The sequence below is a fragment of the Rhinolophus sinicus genome, chromosome 6 (genome assembly GCF_057876585.1).
Source record: "Rhinolophus sinicus isolate RSI-liver-muscle chromosome 6, RSI-T2T, whole genome shotgun sequence".
Classification (NCBI taxonomy): domain Eukaryota; kingdom Metazoa; phylum Chordata; class Mammalia; order Chiroptera; family Rhinolophidae; genus Rhinolophus; species Rhinolophus sinicus.
The window spans coordinates 54,952,002-54,964,758 of record NC_142506.1 but is presented as its reverse complement, the minus strand read 5'-3'; the positions used below and the strand labels follow the sequence as shown (position 1 = coordinate 54,964,758).

General features: G+C 36.2%; 1 protein-coding gene across 18 annotated transcripts in view; it reads right to left on the bottom strand.

Annotated features, from left to right (window-relative positions):
- Positions 1–12,757, bottom strand: part of CDC42BPA (CDC42 binding protein kinase alpha) — a 202,594-nt gene that overhangs the window by 110,339 nt on the left and 79,498 nt on the right. For all 18 annotated transcript variants that reach the window (XM_074316911.2, XM_019730880.3, XM_019730876.3 and 15 more), the window contains one exon: positions 759–852. In XM_074316911.2, coding sequence (XP_074173012.1) covers positions 759–852 — 94 coding nt within the window. The remainder of the gene's footprint in view (positions 1–758; positions 853–12,757) is intronic.

The window sequence follows — 12,757 nt, the reverse complement described above, 5'->3', positions numbered from 1 at the left end:
TAATCTTTTTAAAAAATTTATCTCCTTGGGGTAAATTTTCAGAAGTCAAATTACTGGTCCAGAATAATGTGACATTTTCATGGCCTTTGGAATGTATTATACTAAACTGCTCTCTAAAAAAGTTTCTGCCAATTAAAATGATATATATTTGGACCTCTACTATACAGCCAGGAAATTGAAGTAAATACAAAAACAAACCAGGGAATAAAATTAGGGCATATAAACTTTTAAATAAGTGAAAGAAAACAACTAAGGGGCCTTGGGCTGGAAGAACTAAAGCAAATGGTAATATGAAACTGAGTCAACCGAGAGGGTTTTGTAATAAAAGCATTCATGTTTTGAACACTGTCCCTCAGGAAAATTAGATAACTAAAAAAGAAATATAAAAGTGAAGAAAAAGTCACATTTTCTTTCTCCATGTGGGATTTGTATTTTTTACCCATCTGGAAATGTAAAAATATCTCAAGTACAATAATAAACAGTTCACCTAAAGGAAGAACAAACAAAAGTCTCTCAAAAGGCATACTGTATCAATCTTAAGATCATTAATATAAGCAGTTGAAAATGGCATATGACTTTATAGACAAGTCCTATTATGAGTAAGTCTGCCTAAATGCCTTTGGGAAGGAGCTGATGCATAGAAAGGCAAATGGATGGATGAAGAGTTAATATAAATAGATGGTTTCTAAACAGATAAAGAAGACAAGTGGCAAAGAAAATGTCTGTGGGTAAAATAATTTAAGATTATCTTTATTTACCGTTCCATCTTCCATCAGCTTCAGACAAGAACCGAAATCTGCTAACCGGATATGTCCATTCATATCCATCAATATATTGTCAGGTTTGATGTCTCTAAAAAAATAAATACATTCCAGTTTTAGTTGGGAAGAATAAATATAATCAGATACTTGACAAGATAATCTTTTTGTCTGAAAATTTCAACTTCTTTTGAAATTAATACTCTAAGAACATCTATTTGACTATTTTATGGATTCAAATCCTGGGTCTGATTCACATTATAACTTTCTTAAACATATGTAATTTCAGTCTTCTCCTGGAGATAAAAAGTACTGTGGTAATTTTCATTCCAGTTAAATAAATAATCTTACCATCCTTCCTTTAGATTTGCACATATTCCAATGTGACTATGGTATGCCTACTCTCTGCATACAGAGAAGAACCATAATTACTTGATTACTTGTAGGCAAACTATACACCTCTAGCCCCTGAAACAGAACACGGAAAAAATATACTTCCTAGACCCTGAATATAAATGTAGATAAATTCTCAATTACTGCAGTTCATGACGAAACAAAGAAACTGCTTCATAAAGCTGATTTTGGAAAACAACTGCTTAATAGAAATCTATATTATATAAAACTATTTATAAGTCAATGGATTGTTGGACATTCAAATCTAACTAATAACCAACTAAAGCATACCAACTTTTTACATTTGAATAATGAAAAGTGTTGCAAGCTTTGGGAAAATCATACATATAAAATATCATCTATAAATGTGACAGTTTTACTATTTTTAGACTTCTAATTTTTTCTTTTGCCTAACTGTTTGGCTATTTTCTCCACTGCAATGTGAAAAATTATTGGTGACAACAGACATCTTTGTTGTGTCCTGACTGTAGTAATGTGACCTATTAAGCATGATGCTGACTTTTGAGGTATGAAACACACACAGAGGAAGCATCAATCTATTCCTATTTTATTTTAAAAAGTACTTACTAAATTCAACAACTCTTGATTAAAAATAATCAATTCTAAAACACAAATACAATATGCCTAAAATTTATATTGCGAAATATCAGCATTAGATATCAGCATATTAAAGACATGGGGTTAAACAACAGAAAAAAAGTAGCTTAAAGGAAATGAATGTGCCCACCACTGGAAAGCAGGGATAAGAGGGATGGAGGAGAGACTATTTCTCAATATAATCTTTTTGATACTAGTTGAGTTTTATTTTAATTATATGCAGTATTGTCTAAAATTAATTAAAAACCAAAAATACATGTGTATAATAATGTCTTAGTCATTTTACCTAAGAATACGAAATACTTTGAGGAAGCCATTATGATCAGCAGTCAGCGATATTTTCCAGTCAAAACAGTTCATTAATGGATATCAAGATCATAAACACAATAATTTAATAATGATAATACTAACTTGTCCAACAGGAAGTACAATTATACATTTCACGTACATAATATGTTGCCTATTGACTCACTCTACATACTCAGGCAATTTATTTCATGGTTAAAAAAGAAGTCTCTATGTTCCTAAAATGGTCACTATATGAGCAGATGGGAACTCTCCTAACTTTCTGAATTAATAGGACCTCGGGGGGATATGAATTAGCCCCCCAGCCACCTGTTGGGTTTGAAAATATTTATACTTGATTTTTGTTCTGGGAACAAAGTACAATGCTGATTTGAGGTAGAACTGAAAGGATTCATAGGGAGGAGGAAATGATGACTTTTCCATGCAGCCGATGTTAAATATGACCTAAATTACTAGGTCCAAGGAAGGCCTAAAACTTGTATAAATCCATGAACTTTATGACCTCAAAGGAAAATATGTCCCTTCCTTCTTTTTCAACCAAAGACTACAGCTTGACCTTTCGCAGTTTCCTTTTTCCTTCAGGATTCTCTATCATTTTCATCTAAATCTAATTTCATAGTGGCCAAAACAAAAAGGAAGAAAGGATACAAAATATGATTTGAACTGGACCTAAACTATGCAGGACAAGCCCTGGCTCTTTTTGCACTCCAGATTTTTGAAATGTGGGCAAAGTGAAACAGAGTCCGCAGATTCAAATCCCCACAAATGTCAAGAGTAATGTGGATGCCTCTGCCGACCAACATCTATCATCTGAGTAAAGAATGCTTTTAATTACTTCATAAAAATGTTCTCACTGGAGTAGAGGATGGAAAGAGATCCCAAGTATAAACTACGTAGAAAGATGGTTACATTTATGTATTGACAGTGCTCTCAAACCCAGAAAGTTCTTTTCTGTCATCTAGAAGAACTAGGATCAAAGAAAAGTAGGTGAACATCTATCTATTCTTTCTACAAATAATTTGATCACTGAACCATGGTTTTGGCATCTTAAAGGGCTACATAAGAAGAAAAGGTTTAATATTCAGTAGTACTTGACAAAACCTTTTTAAATAATTAAAATCATAGTTATAAAGTTATCTATCATTATTATACCTGCCCAAGAAAATGCAAGTCCTTGTTCTTACATTACCACTGAAATGTACTTGTATGATCAGATTTTAAAAGGAATTCGAGTGCTTAAAAGAAGTTGTTTTCAAAAACTTGCCTTTCCTTTACTCTTCGTTATGCAGCAAATATTCTCTTTAAGATAACTAATGACCTTTGAATTGCCAATACAGTAGAATCTTTTCTGAATCCCATAATGATTTCTCTATGACATCTGACACTGCTGATTATTCTGTCAACTATACCACTTTTTCCTCTATTTATTCTCTCAACTAAGACCAATTCTTCTCAGCCTCCTTTCCTGATTCCTTTTTCCAAAAGCATATTCTCTGTTCCCCTAATGCTGTTGGTTCTCTGCGCTTTTTCTAGCTCAGTGATTTTTCTCCTTGAAGGCGCATGTCTTTTCTTAGATTTCAGGTCAGTTGTCTGCCCTGTGACCTCAGCTCTCTGATGGGTTCAAGAAAAATTGTAATTTCTTCTTTTTTTTTTTTTTAGTGGTTGCATCCTTATTTTTCAGGGTCCACACAGAATTAATGCTGTGACTGTGGATCCATATCCACGTCCCCTCATCCTTTATGCTCCCATTGTCATATATATTTATATGTATCACATCTACATTTATTATAAACCCCACTAGGCAATGTTATAATTTTTGCTTTGAGCAGTCATATGTTTTATGAAGAAATTAGAAAAAAGTAAGTAAAATTTTCATAGTCTTGCATTTATTCAGATATCTGTATTTTCAGTGCCTTGAATTCCTTTCTGTATATCCGAGTTTTCACCTGGTATCATTTCCCTTCCATGTGAAGAACTTTCTTTAGCATTTCTTGTAGAACAGGTCTGCTCTCAACAAATTCTTTAGTTTTTCATTTACCTAAAAGTGTCTTTCACTATCATTCTTGAAAGATATTTTCACTAGATATAAAAGTCTTGGTTTATAGTCTCTGAGAATTCTTCTGTTAATGGAATCTTTGGGTCGTTTTTCTCTTGCTGCTTGCAAAATTTACTCTGTCTTTGGCTTTCAACAACTAAACTGTAATGAACATTGGCATGGCTTTATCCATAGTCACTCCCATTAGTATTTATTGAGCATCTCAAATACATAAATTTGTGTCTTTCATCAAATTTTATAAATTTGGGGCCATTATTTCTTCAGATTTTTTGTTGGTCCGTTCTCGCTCTTCTCCTTCTGGATCTCAAAGTACATATATATAAAACCGTTTGAAATTATCTAACAGGTCCCAGAGATACTATTATTTTAATCTTTTTCTCTGTGTTCTTCATTTTTAATAATTTCTATTTGTTTATTTCCAAGTCTTTATTCTGTCATCTCCACTAAGGCTGTTAAGCATATCCAATGAAATTTTTCATCTCAGATAATTGTATTTTTCATTTCTAGAATTTCATTTGATTTTTTTGTTTCTATTTCTCTGCTGAGATTTCCTATCTTTGTATTCATCATGAGCAGATTTTATTTTACTTGAGAATAGTTACAATAGCTACTCGAAAATCCTTGTCTACCAGTGTCCACATTTGGGTCATTTCGGAAATGGTTCCAGTTGATTTTATTTTCTCTTAAAAATCAGTTCCATTTTTCTGTTTCTTTGCACATTGGGTAATCTTGAATTGTACCCTGAACATGATGAGTGTTAAATTGTTGGGACCCTGGATTCTTTTATTTTTCTCCAATTATTGTTTTTTTCCCTTTTGTTTTATCAGTTGACTTATCACACTTCAGCTGCAAACTCTGGTTCTTGGGCAGCCATTCTGGTCTTGGTTCGTATCTTTTGTCTTTAGCTGAGCAGCTTTGAGTGAATGTGTGGTTCAGGGATCAGTCAGATCTGAATGTAGACAGATCTGGGATCTCCTCTCTTGCAAAGAGTTTCCAGAATTCAGTTTTCTGATTCTACAGGCCACACACACTGCACTTTCCTCACCTCTGCCCAGGCCACACTGCACATCATGTTGTCTTCACTCAGCCCCAGGATAAAAGCTGCAAAAATGAAAACCTCATCTTATATACCCCACCTTGTCTAAATGTACACTTCCAATCAGGTTCTGTCTGCTGCAGTTCATTCTCTAGTACCTTTGAGATGCTGGGTTTTGTGTTATGCCCAGATTTTATAGTTGTTTTCTGCAAGGGCCTTGGTCAAGAGGCTCTTACTGAGTCACTACCCTTTCCAGTATATTTAGACCACTATTAATTTGAGTTTCTAGGCAAAGTCACAATAATTATATCTTTAATCCATCTTTGCCAATTAATCTTTAAAAAACTGGAACCAACAACATATTTATACCTTGTCATATATTGGTCTTATGCTTTAAGGGTGAAGTTCATCCTTAAATTCAGAATAAAGTTTAGTTTCATCCAAATATTTCATGTTTTCCTTTTACTTCTATAAGAACAAAGATAAACTGCAATTAAGTGGCAGTAATGCATCGAAGAGAGGTTCATATAGGTATGCCTTTATTATGGCACTCACTTTTTTTAAAAAATTGAGTTTTCTAAAAGATACAGCCAACCCTGTTTCACTTTGGCCTTTTAAGTTTCATGGACGTGGCAGATTGTAGTTTTCAAAAATTGCTCCCATCAAGACTGGGAGTATATTTCCTCTCTGCTAACCTGGGCAGGCTTCTGTGACTGCCTCAACACATGGAGTATGGTGGAAGTGAGGCTGTATGACTTCCAAGGAGCAGTCATAAAAATGTCATCAATTTCGCTTTGTTCTCTCTGGACACTTGCTCTTGGAACCTAGTCACGTTGTTGTTAAGAAACTCAAGCAGCCCATAGGGAGACCGGTGCAAAGAACAAAGGCCCAAGGCCTCCAGCCTGGCTGAAGGCCCAGCTGACAAGCCCCACTAACTGGCTAACTATGTGACTGAGCCATCTTCAGAGCGGATGAACCTCAGGTGAGTCACGAAAGCTCAAGCTAGACAGCAGAGAGACAGCAGGCCCTACCTAGTCGTGCCCCAACGGGAGACTCGTGAGCAAAAAGGTGGCTGTTGTTTCATATTAGTCACTATATTGCAGGGTCTATGGTCGACACGGAGATATGCTGCCTTCTCCTTCAATGGAGGGCTTCGCCTCAGACGTCAGCAGACAGCTCCTAGCTGTCAGCTCATTCAAAGTTACAGAGAGCCTCTTTCTCAAAAGGCCGGTCTTTCTTGGCAGCCCATGTCCACTGAAGGATGATACAGAAATATAAAGACTTGGCCATTTCAACTAACTGGGCCAGAGACTCTCCAGAACTCCTAGTGGGAAGGCCTGAGGCTCTGGCCTGCAGTGTTATCTGACTTCTCCCTCTGCCTAATCCTGTTTCCGCCAACTCGCTTTCACAGGTGTAAATCCCTAATTCACCTTGCATTCCACATTCTGTTTCCATGCCTGCTTCTGAAACCTGCTTTTGTTTCTTTATTTTTAATTAAATTTACTGGGTGTAACATTGGCTAATAAAATTATACAAGTTTCAAGGGCACATTTCTATAATACATCATCTGTATAGCTTTGTGTGTTCACCACCCAGTCAAGTCTCCTTCCATCACCGTGTGCTTCACACCCTTTACCTTTTTCTACCTCCCCCCACGCCCCTTTCCCTCTGGTAACCACTAAACTGTTGTCTCTGTCTACGAGTTTTTGTTTGTCTGTGTATGCTTCTGGAAAACACATGTTGCACGGCAATGGATAATAGAACAATGGGCCAGGGAATTCCATTTTCTGATATAAGCAAAACCACATCTGGCATTGGGAACCATAAAGCGGTGCCACCAGCCAACCAGATACCAAGTATTGTTAATAAAGGGAGTGAAGGGAAAATTCAGGCAAAACATTAATTCTAACCTTGACAATCAATGGAAACAGAGAAAGATACAGAAATGTTTAGAAGAGATAAAATCTCTACATTATCACTGTAAAAACATTATCCAAGTTTCTTCCTACGAATCATACCAATTATCATTAATTAAAGTTTCCAAAATCTGTAATTTTTCTTGTCCCCAAGCAAAAGAAAATTACATATGGCTTAAAAGGAACAGTATTATTTTAAAACTCTAAGTCAAAATTAGTATTTACAATGATGCTTTTTAATTTATAACATTAAGAATAAAAAAGCATTCCAAAACAATGATCATACTGAAAGGGCAACATTCTGTAGGTTATTTTCACTTTATTACTACACTAGAACATCAGTATCAGAGCATGATTATTATAAATATTATGCCTAGAATAGTAAAATGTGGCTAAACGACCTTTAAAGCAGTAGTTTTCAACTCTGGGTGGACATCAAAATCAACTAGACAGACTACTGAATTACATGTACCTAGTTCCCAATCCAGACAACCACAAATCAGAATACTGCATGGGGACTGGTCACTGAGAATTACTCATTTAGGATATATATTTCTCCTTCCTAGCAACACTATGTCAATGTCTCCCATTTGGTTCCCTTTTCAACATTTATATAGAGTTGGGGAGTAGACTTCATATAAGAATGCTTTTATTTTCTGGTCTTCCTAGTTGTCCCCTTTATATACTCATTAGGTAAAATCAGCATATTGTATTGTAATATTACAACTAAACTGTTTATTAAAATTGCCTCAATTTTGTCAAAAAATATTATATCAGTAATAAGGAAAAGAAAATCCACGCTCGTAAAATTATGTCACAAACTGCCTTTTGGTCAGTCATACATTAGCATTCTTAATGGAAACATTAATTTGAGGTTCACCTTACAACTGAGAAAACAGTTATTCATAAAATTCTGTCAATAAACTTTTCTCAAACTTGAGAACTGCACAGTGAAAATATTTATTAATTCTATGTGAACAATAAAAAACTAATGATTATACAGTTTGGGGTACTATAAAATGATGGTGGCTGCCCAAATCCTAATCTTTCTACATATCCTTCAAAAAACTACCCATATACAATACCATCGACAAGAGGAACAAGTGATACTGATCCATGACCCACACCTACAGTCTAACTCAAAGCGCATCTACCACAAAATTAAAATTATGTAATTATGGAAATGAATATTCAAATCCAGAAGCTGCAACTCTAGAGTACACGTGAGAGAAAAGACATGGAAAAGAGACGTGGGAAAAAGAAGAGAAGAGCAGGGAGTCCAGGGATGATAAAACAGACTCAATTACTGTCATCAAAAGAAAAAGTCCTATCATGAGTGGAGTGAGATGTAACCATTGGGGGACACTGGGTAAAGGGCACATGAGACCCTTTTGTACCATCGGCAATCTTTTGTGACTCTATCATTTTAAAATAATAAGCTTTTTTAAGCGAAAATTATCTTCAGCAAATTTATACTTATTTTATGCTTCTTATCACCTTATTATATATTAATATAATCTCTTTAACAAACATTTATACAACATGTCACTAAAAAAACCCCTTCGGAAACTGTGTAACTGTCAATAGTCTTATTTGAGAACCAATCATCGAGACCCTAACTAAAAAGCAGAGAATTTTCATCTGTGGGCCTCCTATGACTGTCCCTCCCAACCCAGCTGCTCTGCACATCCCTTTTTGTCCATGATCTTCACCCCCACTATTATGAATAAATCCCAACTGGCCAAACACCAGCTGCTAAGCTGCAAGAATAATCTGAGAATTACCTTTGACTAACTATTCTCTCCATCTGACTTGTCTTGCTAAATCTCTATAAAAACTGCCTTTTTCCCCTAAGGCAATGTCTACATCAGCGTGGGCTGCCCCAACAAATACCAAAGACTAGGCGGCTTAAGCAACAGAAATTGACTTTCTCACAGTTCTAGAGGCTAAAAAGTCCAAGACCAAGATCCAGTAGGGTTCGGCTTCTAGTGAGGGTTCTCTTCCTGACTTGCAGAGGGCCGGCCTCGAGCTGTGTCTTTACAATGGCCTTTCCCTAGTATATGCACATGGAGAGAGAGCAAGCTCTCTGGTATCTCCTTTTATAAGGGCACTGATCCCATCACGAGGGCCCATCTTCATGACCTTGTCTAACCCTACTTCCTTCCTAAAGACTCACTGGGTATTAAGGGCTTCAACATAAGAATTCTTGAAGAGACACATACCATGAGTCCATAACAAATGCAATATTCCTTGAAACCTTCTCATGCCCTAAATTATTCTGAGTAAAGGATTATGCTTAACAGTTAGTTGATTTTCTTCTACAGGTTATTAATTAAGTCAACTAACAACTGAATATTCACTGTGTACCATATAGATTGTGCATGGTGCTAGGGTAACCAAATATGTGTCTGAGATTAACTAAGGCATTCCTACTGCTTAAACTGAATAATGAGAAACTTTTCCCACTCCACAGGGGAAAAGAAGTTAATGGGTAAAATTTATCAATTTTAAAATACCACAGAATTATTTATATAAGAAATGCTAACAGATATTCATAAATAGTTCAATATATTTTTCTTTTTAATTAATATATGGCTTGATATTGTGATGTTTACATTGCATATCTCTACATATAATCATGTTTACTGATAATACAATTGTTCTTACTTCACATAATGGAGTAAGATATATCAACATTTTGTGGTGTTCTCCAAGGTTCATTTATCATCTACCAGAACTCTACATTGGTGTTAGATATCATGAAATAGGAGTGAGGCCATTTGAACTAAAAACAAGCATGTTCTGTTTGATAATGAAATCAGCAACCAACTTACAAGACAATTGCTGGTCATATTTTGGGTTCTTCTGAAGTTTCTTCAAGTAATTCTCAAATGGATGGTACTACCATATTAACATGAAATTACTGTAAAATGTATTTATCTACTGCTATGTTATCAAGGCACTCCTGTCTTCATTGAAATCTATTTGTTTCGAAAATTCACTTATTTTGTCAATATATTGCAAAAACTTAATACAATTCTTGAAACAAATAGGTTAAACAGATAATCATTAACGACAGTCACAGAGTTTTTTTAAAATCAGCAAATAAAAACAACGAATTGTTGCATACAAAAGAAGTACTCAAAATGAAAAGAATAAAAATAAGATGAAAGAAATTCAGAGGGATACAGATACTAATATTAAAAGCCTGGTGTACCTATATTTTACCATGTAAAGTAAATTATCAAGCCACCTCCCCCAAAAAAAGCCTTATTAGTGGTAAACAGGACCTCTAAATCATAACTAAAAGAAAATTTCACCAGTAATAATATATAACAAGTATAAATTTGTATACTCCACTCTCTTGGGGAAAGAGATGAGGGAGGATGCTGGTTTGACTACATAATTCTTCCCTCCTCACCTCAACTTTTTTCTGTTTCCTACACATCCTCTCCCTGTACAATGCAGGGTCCCAGAACCAGGTCTGCAATTGCAAGTGCTGGAAGGAAGGATAATTCCTAAGCAAGAAACTCTATGACTTTAAACCTTAATGTCAGAATTCCTAAGGGCCTGATAGGACTGAGTTATGCCTATGTGGCAAAACCAAGGCTGACAGGGAATACTGCTGGATTGCCTACCGGTTGCCATAGCTCCCGATTTCTGTATCTATGCCATCCTACACCGTGTAAATGCACTGGAAGGGAGGCACTTGCTAGATTAGTATTGCTGGTGGCACTTTGGACCAGCACAGTGTTCAAACTAACATCCCTTCCAAAGGTGGAAAATTTGGACAAAAATAAATGATAAATGGAGAGATGGAAGAAAAGCTAAGACTAAAGGAATAAATAACTGGGTTTTACAATGAGGGATATCCCGCATTACACTGATGCTTTGTGAGAGGCTCAGAGGAAGAGATGATATTGTCTCTTAACTCAATTATACCTGAAGCTCAATTACACCTGAAGGAGTGAAGCCATACGTTGTGGAGACCACTTCTGCTTTTGGAACTTGCCATGGCCAAATGAAAGCCTGCAAACCTGAGTGGCATCACTCTGGGAGACAATTTAGTCATGTGATATGACAGACTAGCTGGTTAATGACTCCGTGGGATGCTGGTAACATGCCAGTATCTTTGAACTCTTATTTTTCAAGTTACATCTAATGCCATACTGTAATATTGTGCTTGTGGGTAAGATGCAACCATATTATGTAAACGGGTCTTAAGATAATACTCATCTTGATAATTAAGTATACTGGGAGATTTAGTTAAAGCCTCCACAGGATCTAATGAAATAACCAGCCTGAGGAAGGCTAGATTTAGCAAGACATCAGCTAGTTTCTATGCTAAATAGTTCTGCACATGCCTTATCATATGACACAACAGCGGGACAGCAAAGGGAGAAACAAGTAATTTAGTACAAAATATAAAAATATATATCATGGCTCTAGAGGATGGTTCACTGATTTCTTTAAGTCTACCCTTACCCTGCACTGCTGTGTCCACCACATAAACACTATGCTAAGTATAGAGGCCCAGACCAATAGGACTAAAGGCCAGGGGAGGCCTGTGTAGAGAAGAACTAATCGTACCCACAGAGAGGTCTGGCCATTGCCTTCAGCTACTGGGCGGTCGGTGATCTCTAGACTCTTGGAATATCACACCTGACTGGATGTCTTTGTTTGCCTGGGGGCTTTGGCCACCACATACTCTAACAATGTAATTTATGATGGATGGAATTTATTTGGGCCATATAGTGTAAGTTTTACCCCTGGAAAGGACTGGAAACTATAAGTATCGTCCCAACCTCTGGGAAAGGCTAGAGACAAGGTCGGTATGTTGAGCCCTCGAAAAACTCTGTAAAGCAAAGGCTCAAGTGAGCTCCCTGGTTGGCAATACTCCATTGCTACCATCACACAGGGATGCCGGGAAAGTAATGCTGCCCTAATGCCACACTGAGAGGAGGACGGAAGCTCTACACCTGTACCTCTCTCGAACTCTGCCCGAGCACCTCTTCTCTTGGCTGATTTTCATCTTTACCCTTTCCATGTAATGAACAGTAAGTAGAACAGCTTTCAGTGAGTTTTGTGAGTGCTTGCAAATTATCGAAACTGAGGGTGGTTCTGGGAAACCCCCGAACCTGCAATCGGTGTCAGAAGTAAGGGTGGTCTTTTGGGACTGTTCCCTCTACCTTTGAATTCCTCATAATTACTGAAATATCAAATGCACTGCAATAATGATTACCTTTATATAAAATGATTCTGATGATACACATCCTGAGTTCACCTATCGCTAACAATTTTTAACTAACATTATCTATTCATCTATTCTTTAGTAATTTCAGGATATTATACAAATACTTTCATTAGCAGTATGAAAAATTCCAATTTTGAAATGTATCTCTGGCCTGTGAGGGGCTGAACGGAGTTTTATGTTAGCCTCAGGTCTTAAAGTATTTCTATCTTTTTGTAAAAGTGTAATGATTTTACATATATCAAGAGGATAACTGCCAAATCATACCACAAATCCAAGCTGAAAGAGATGAAATCAGCCTGAAGCCCAGCTGGTGGAGACCCAATACACACCTATCCTTAACAAAATTCTCATGAAATAAGGGATGAAAAACTCTTTAGAACTGAATTCCGTGGTATTTCCCCCAACAAATTCAATTAAAAT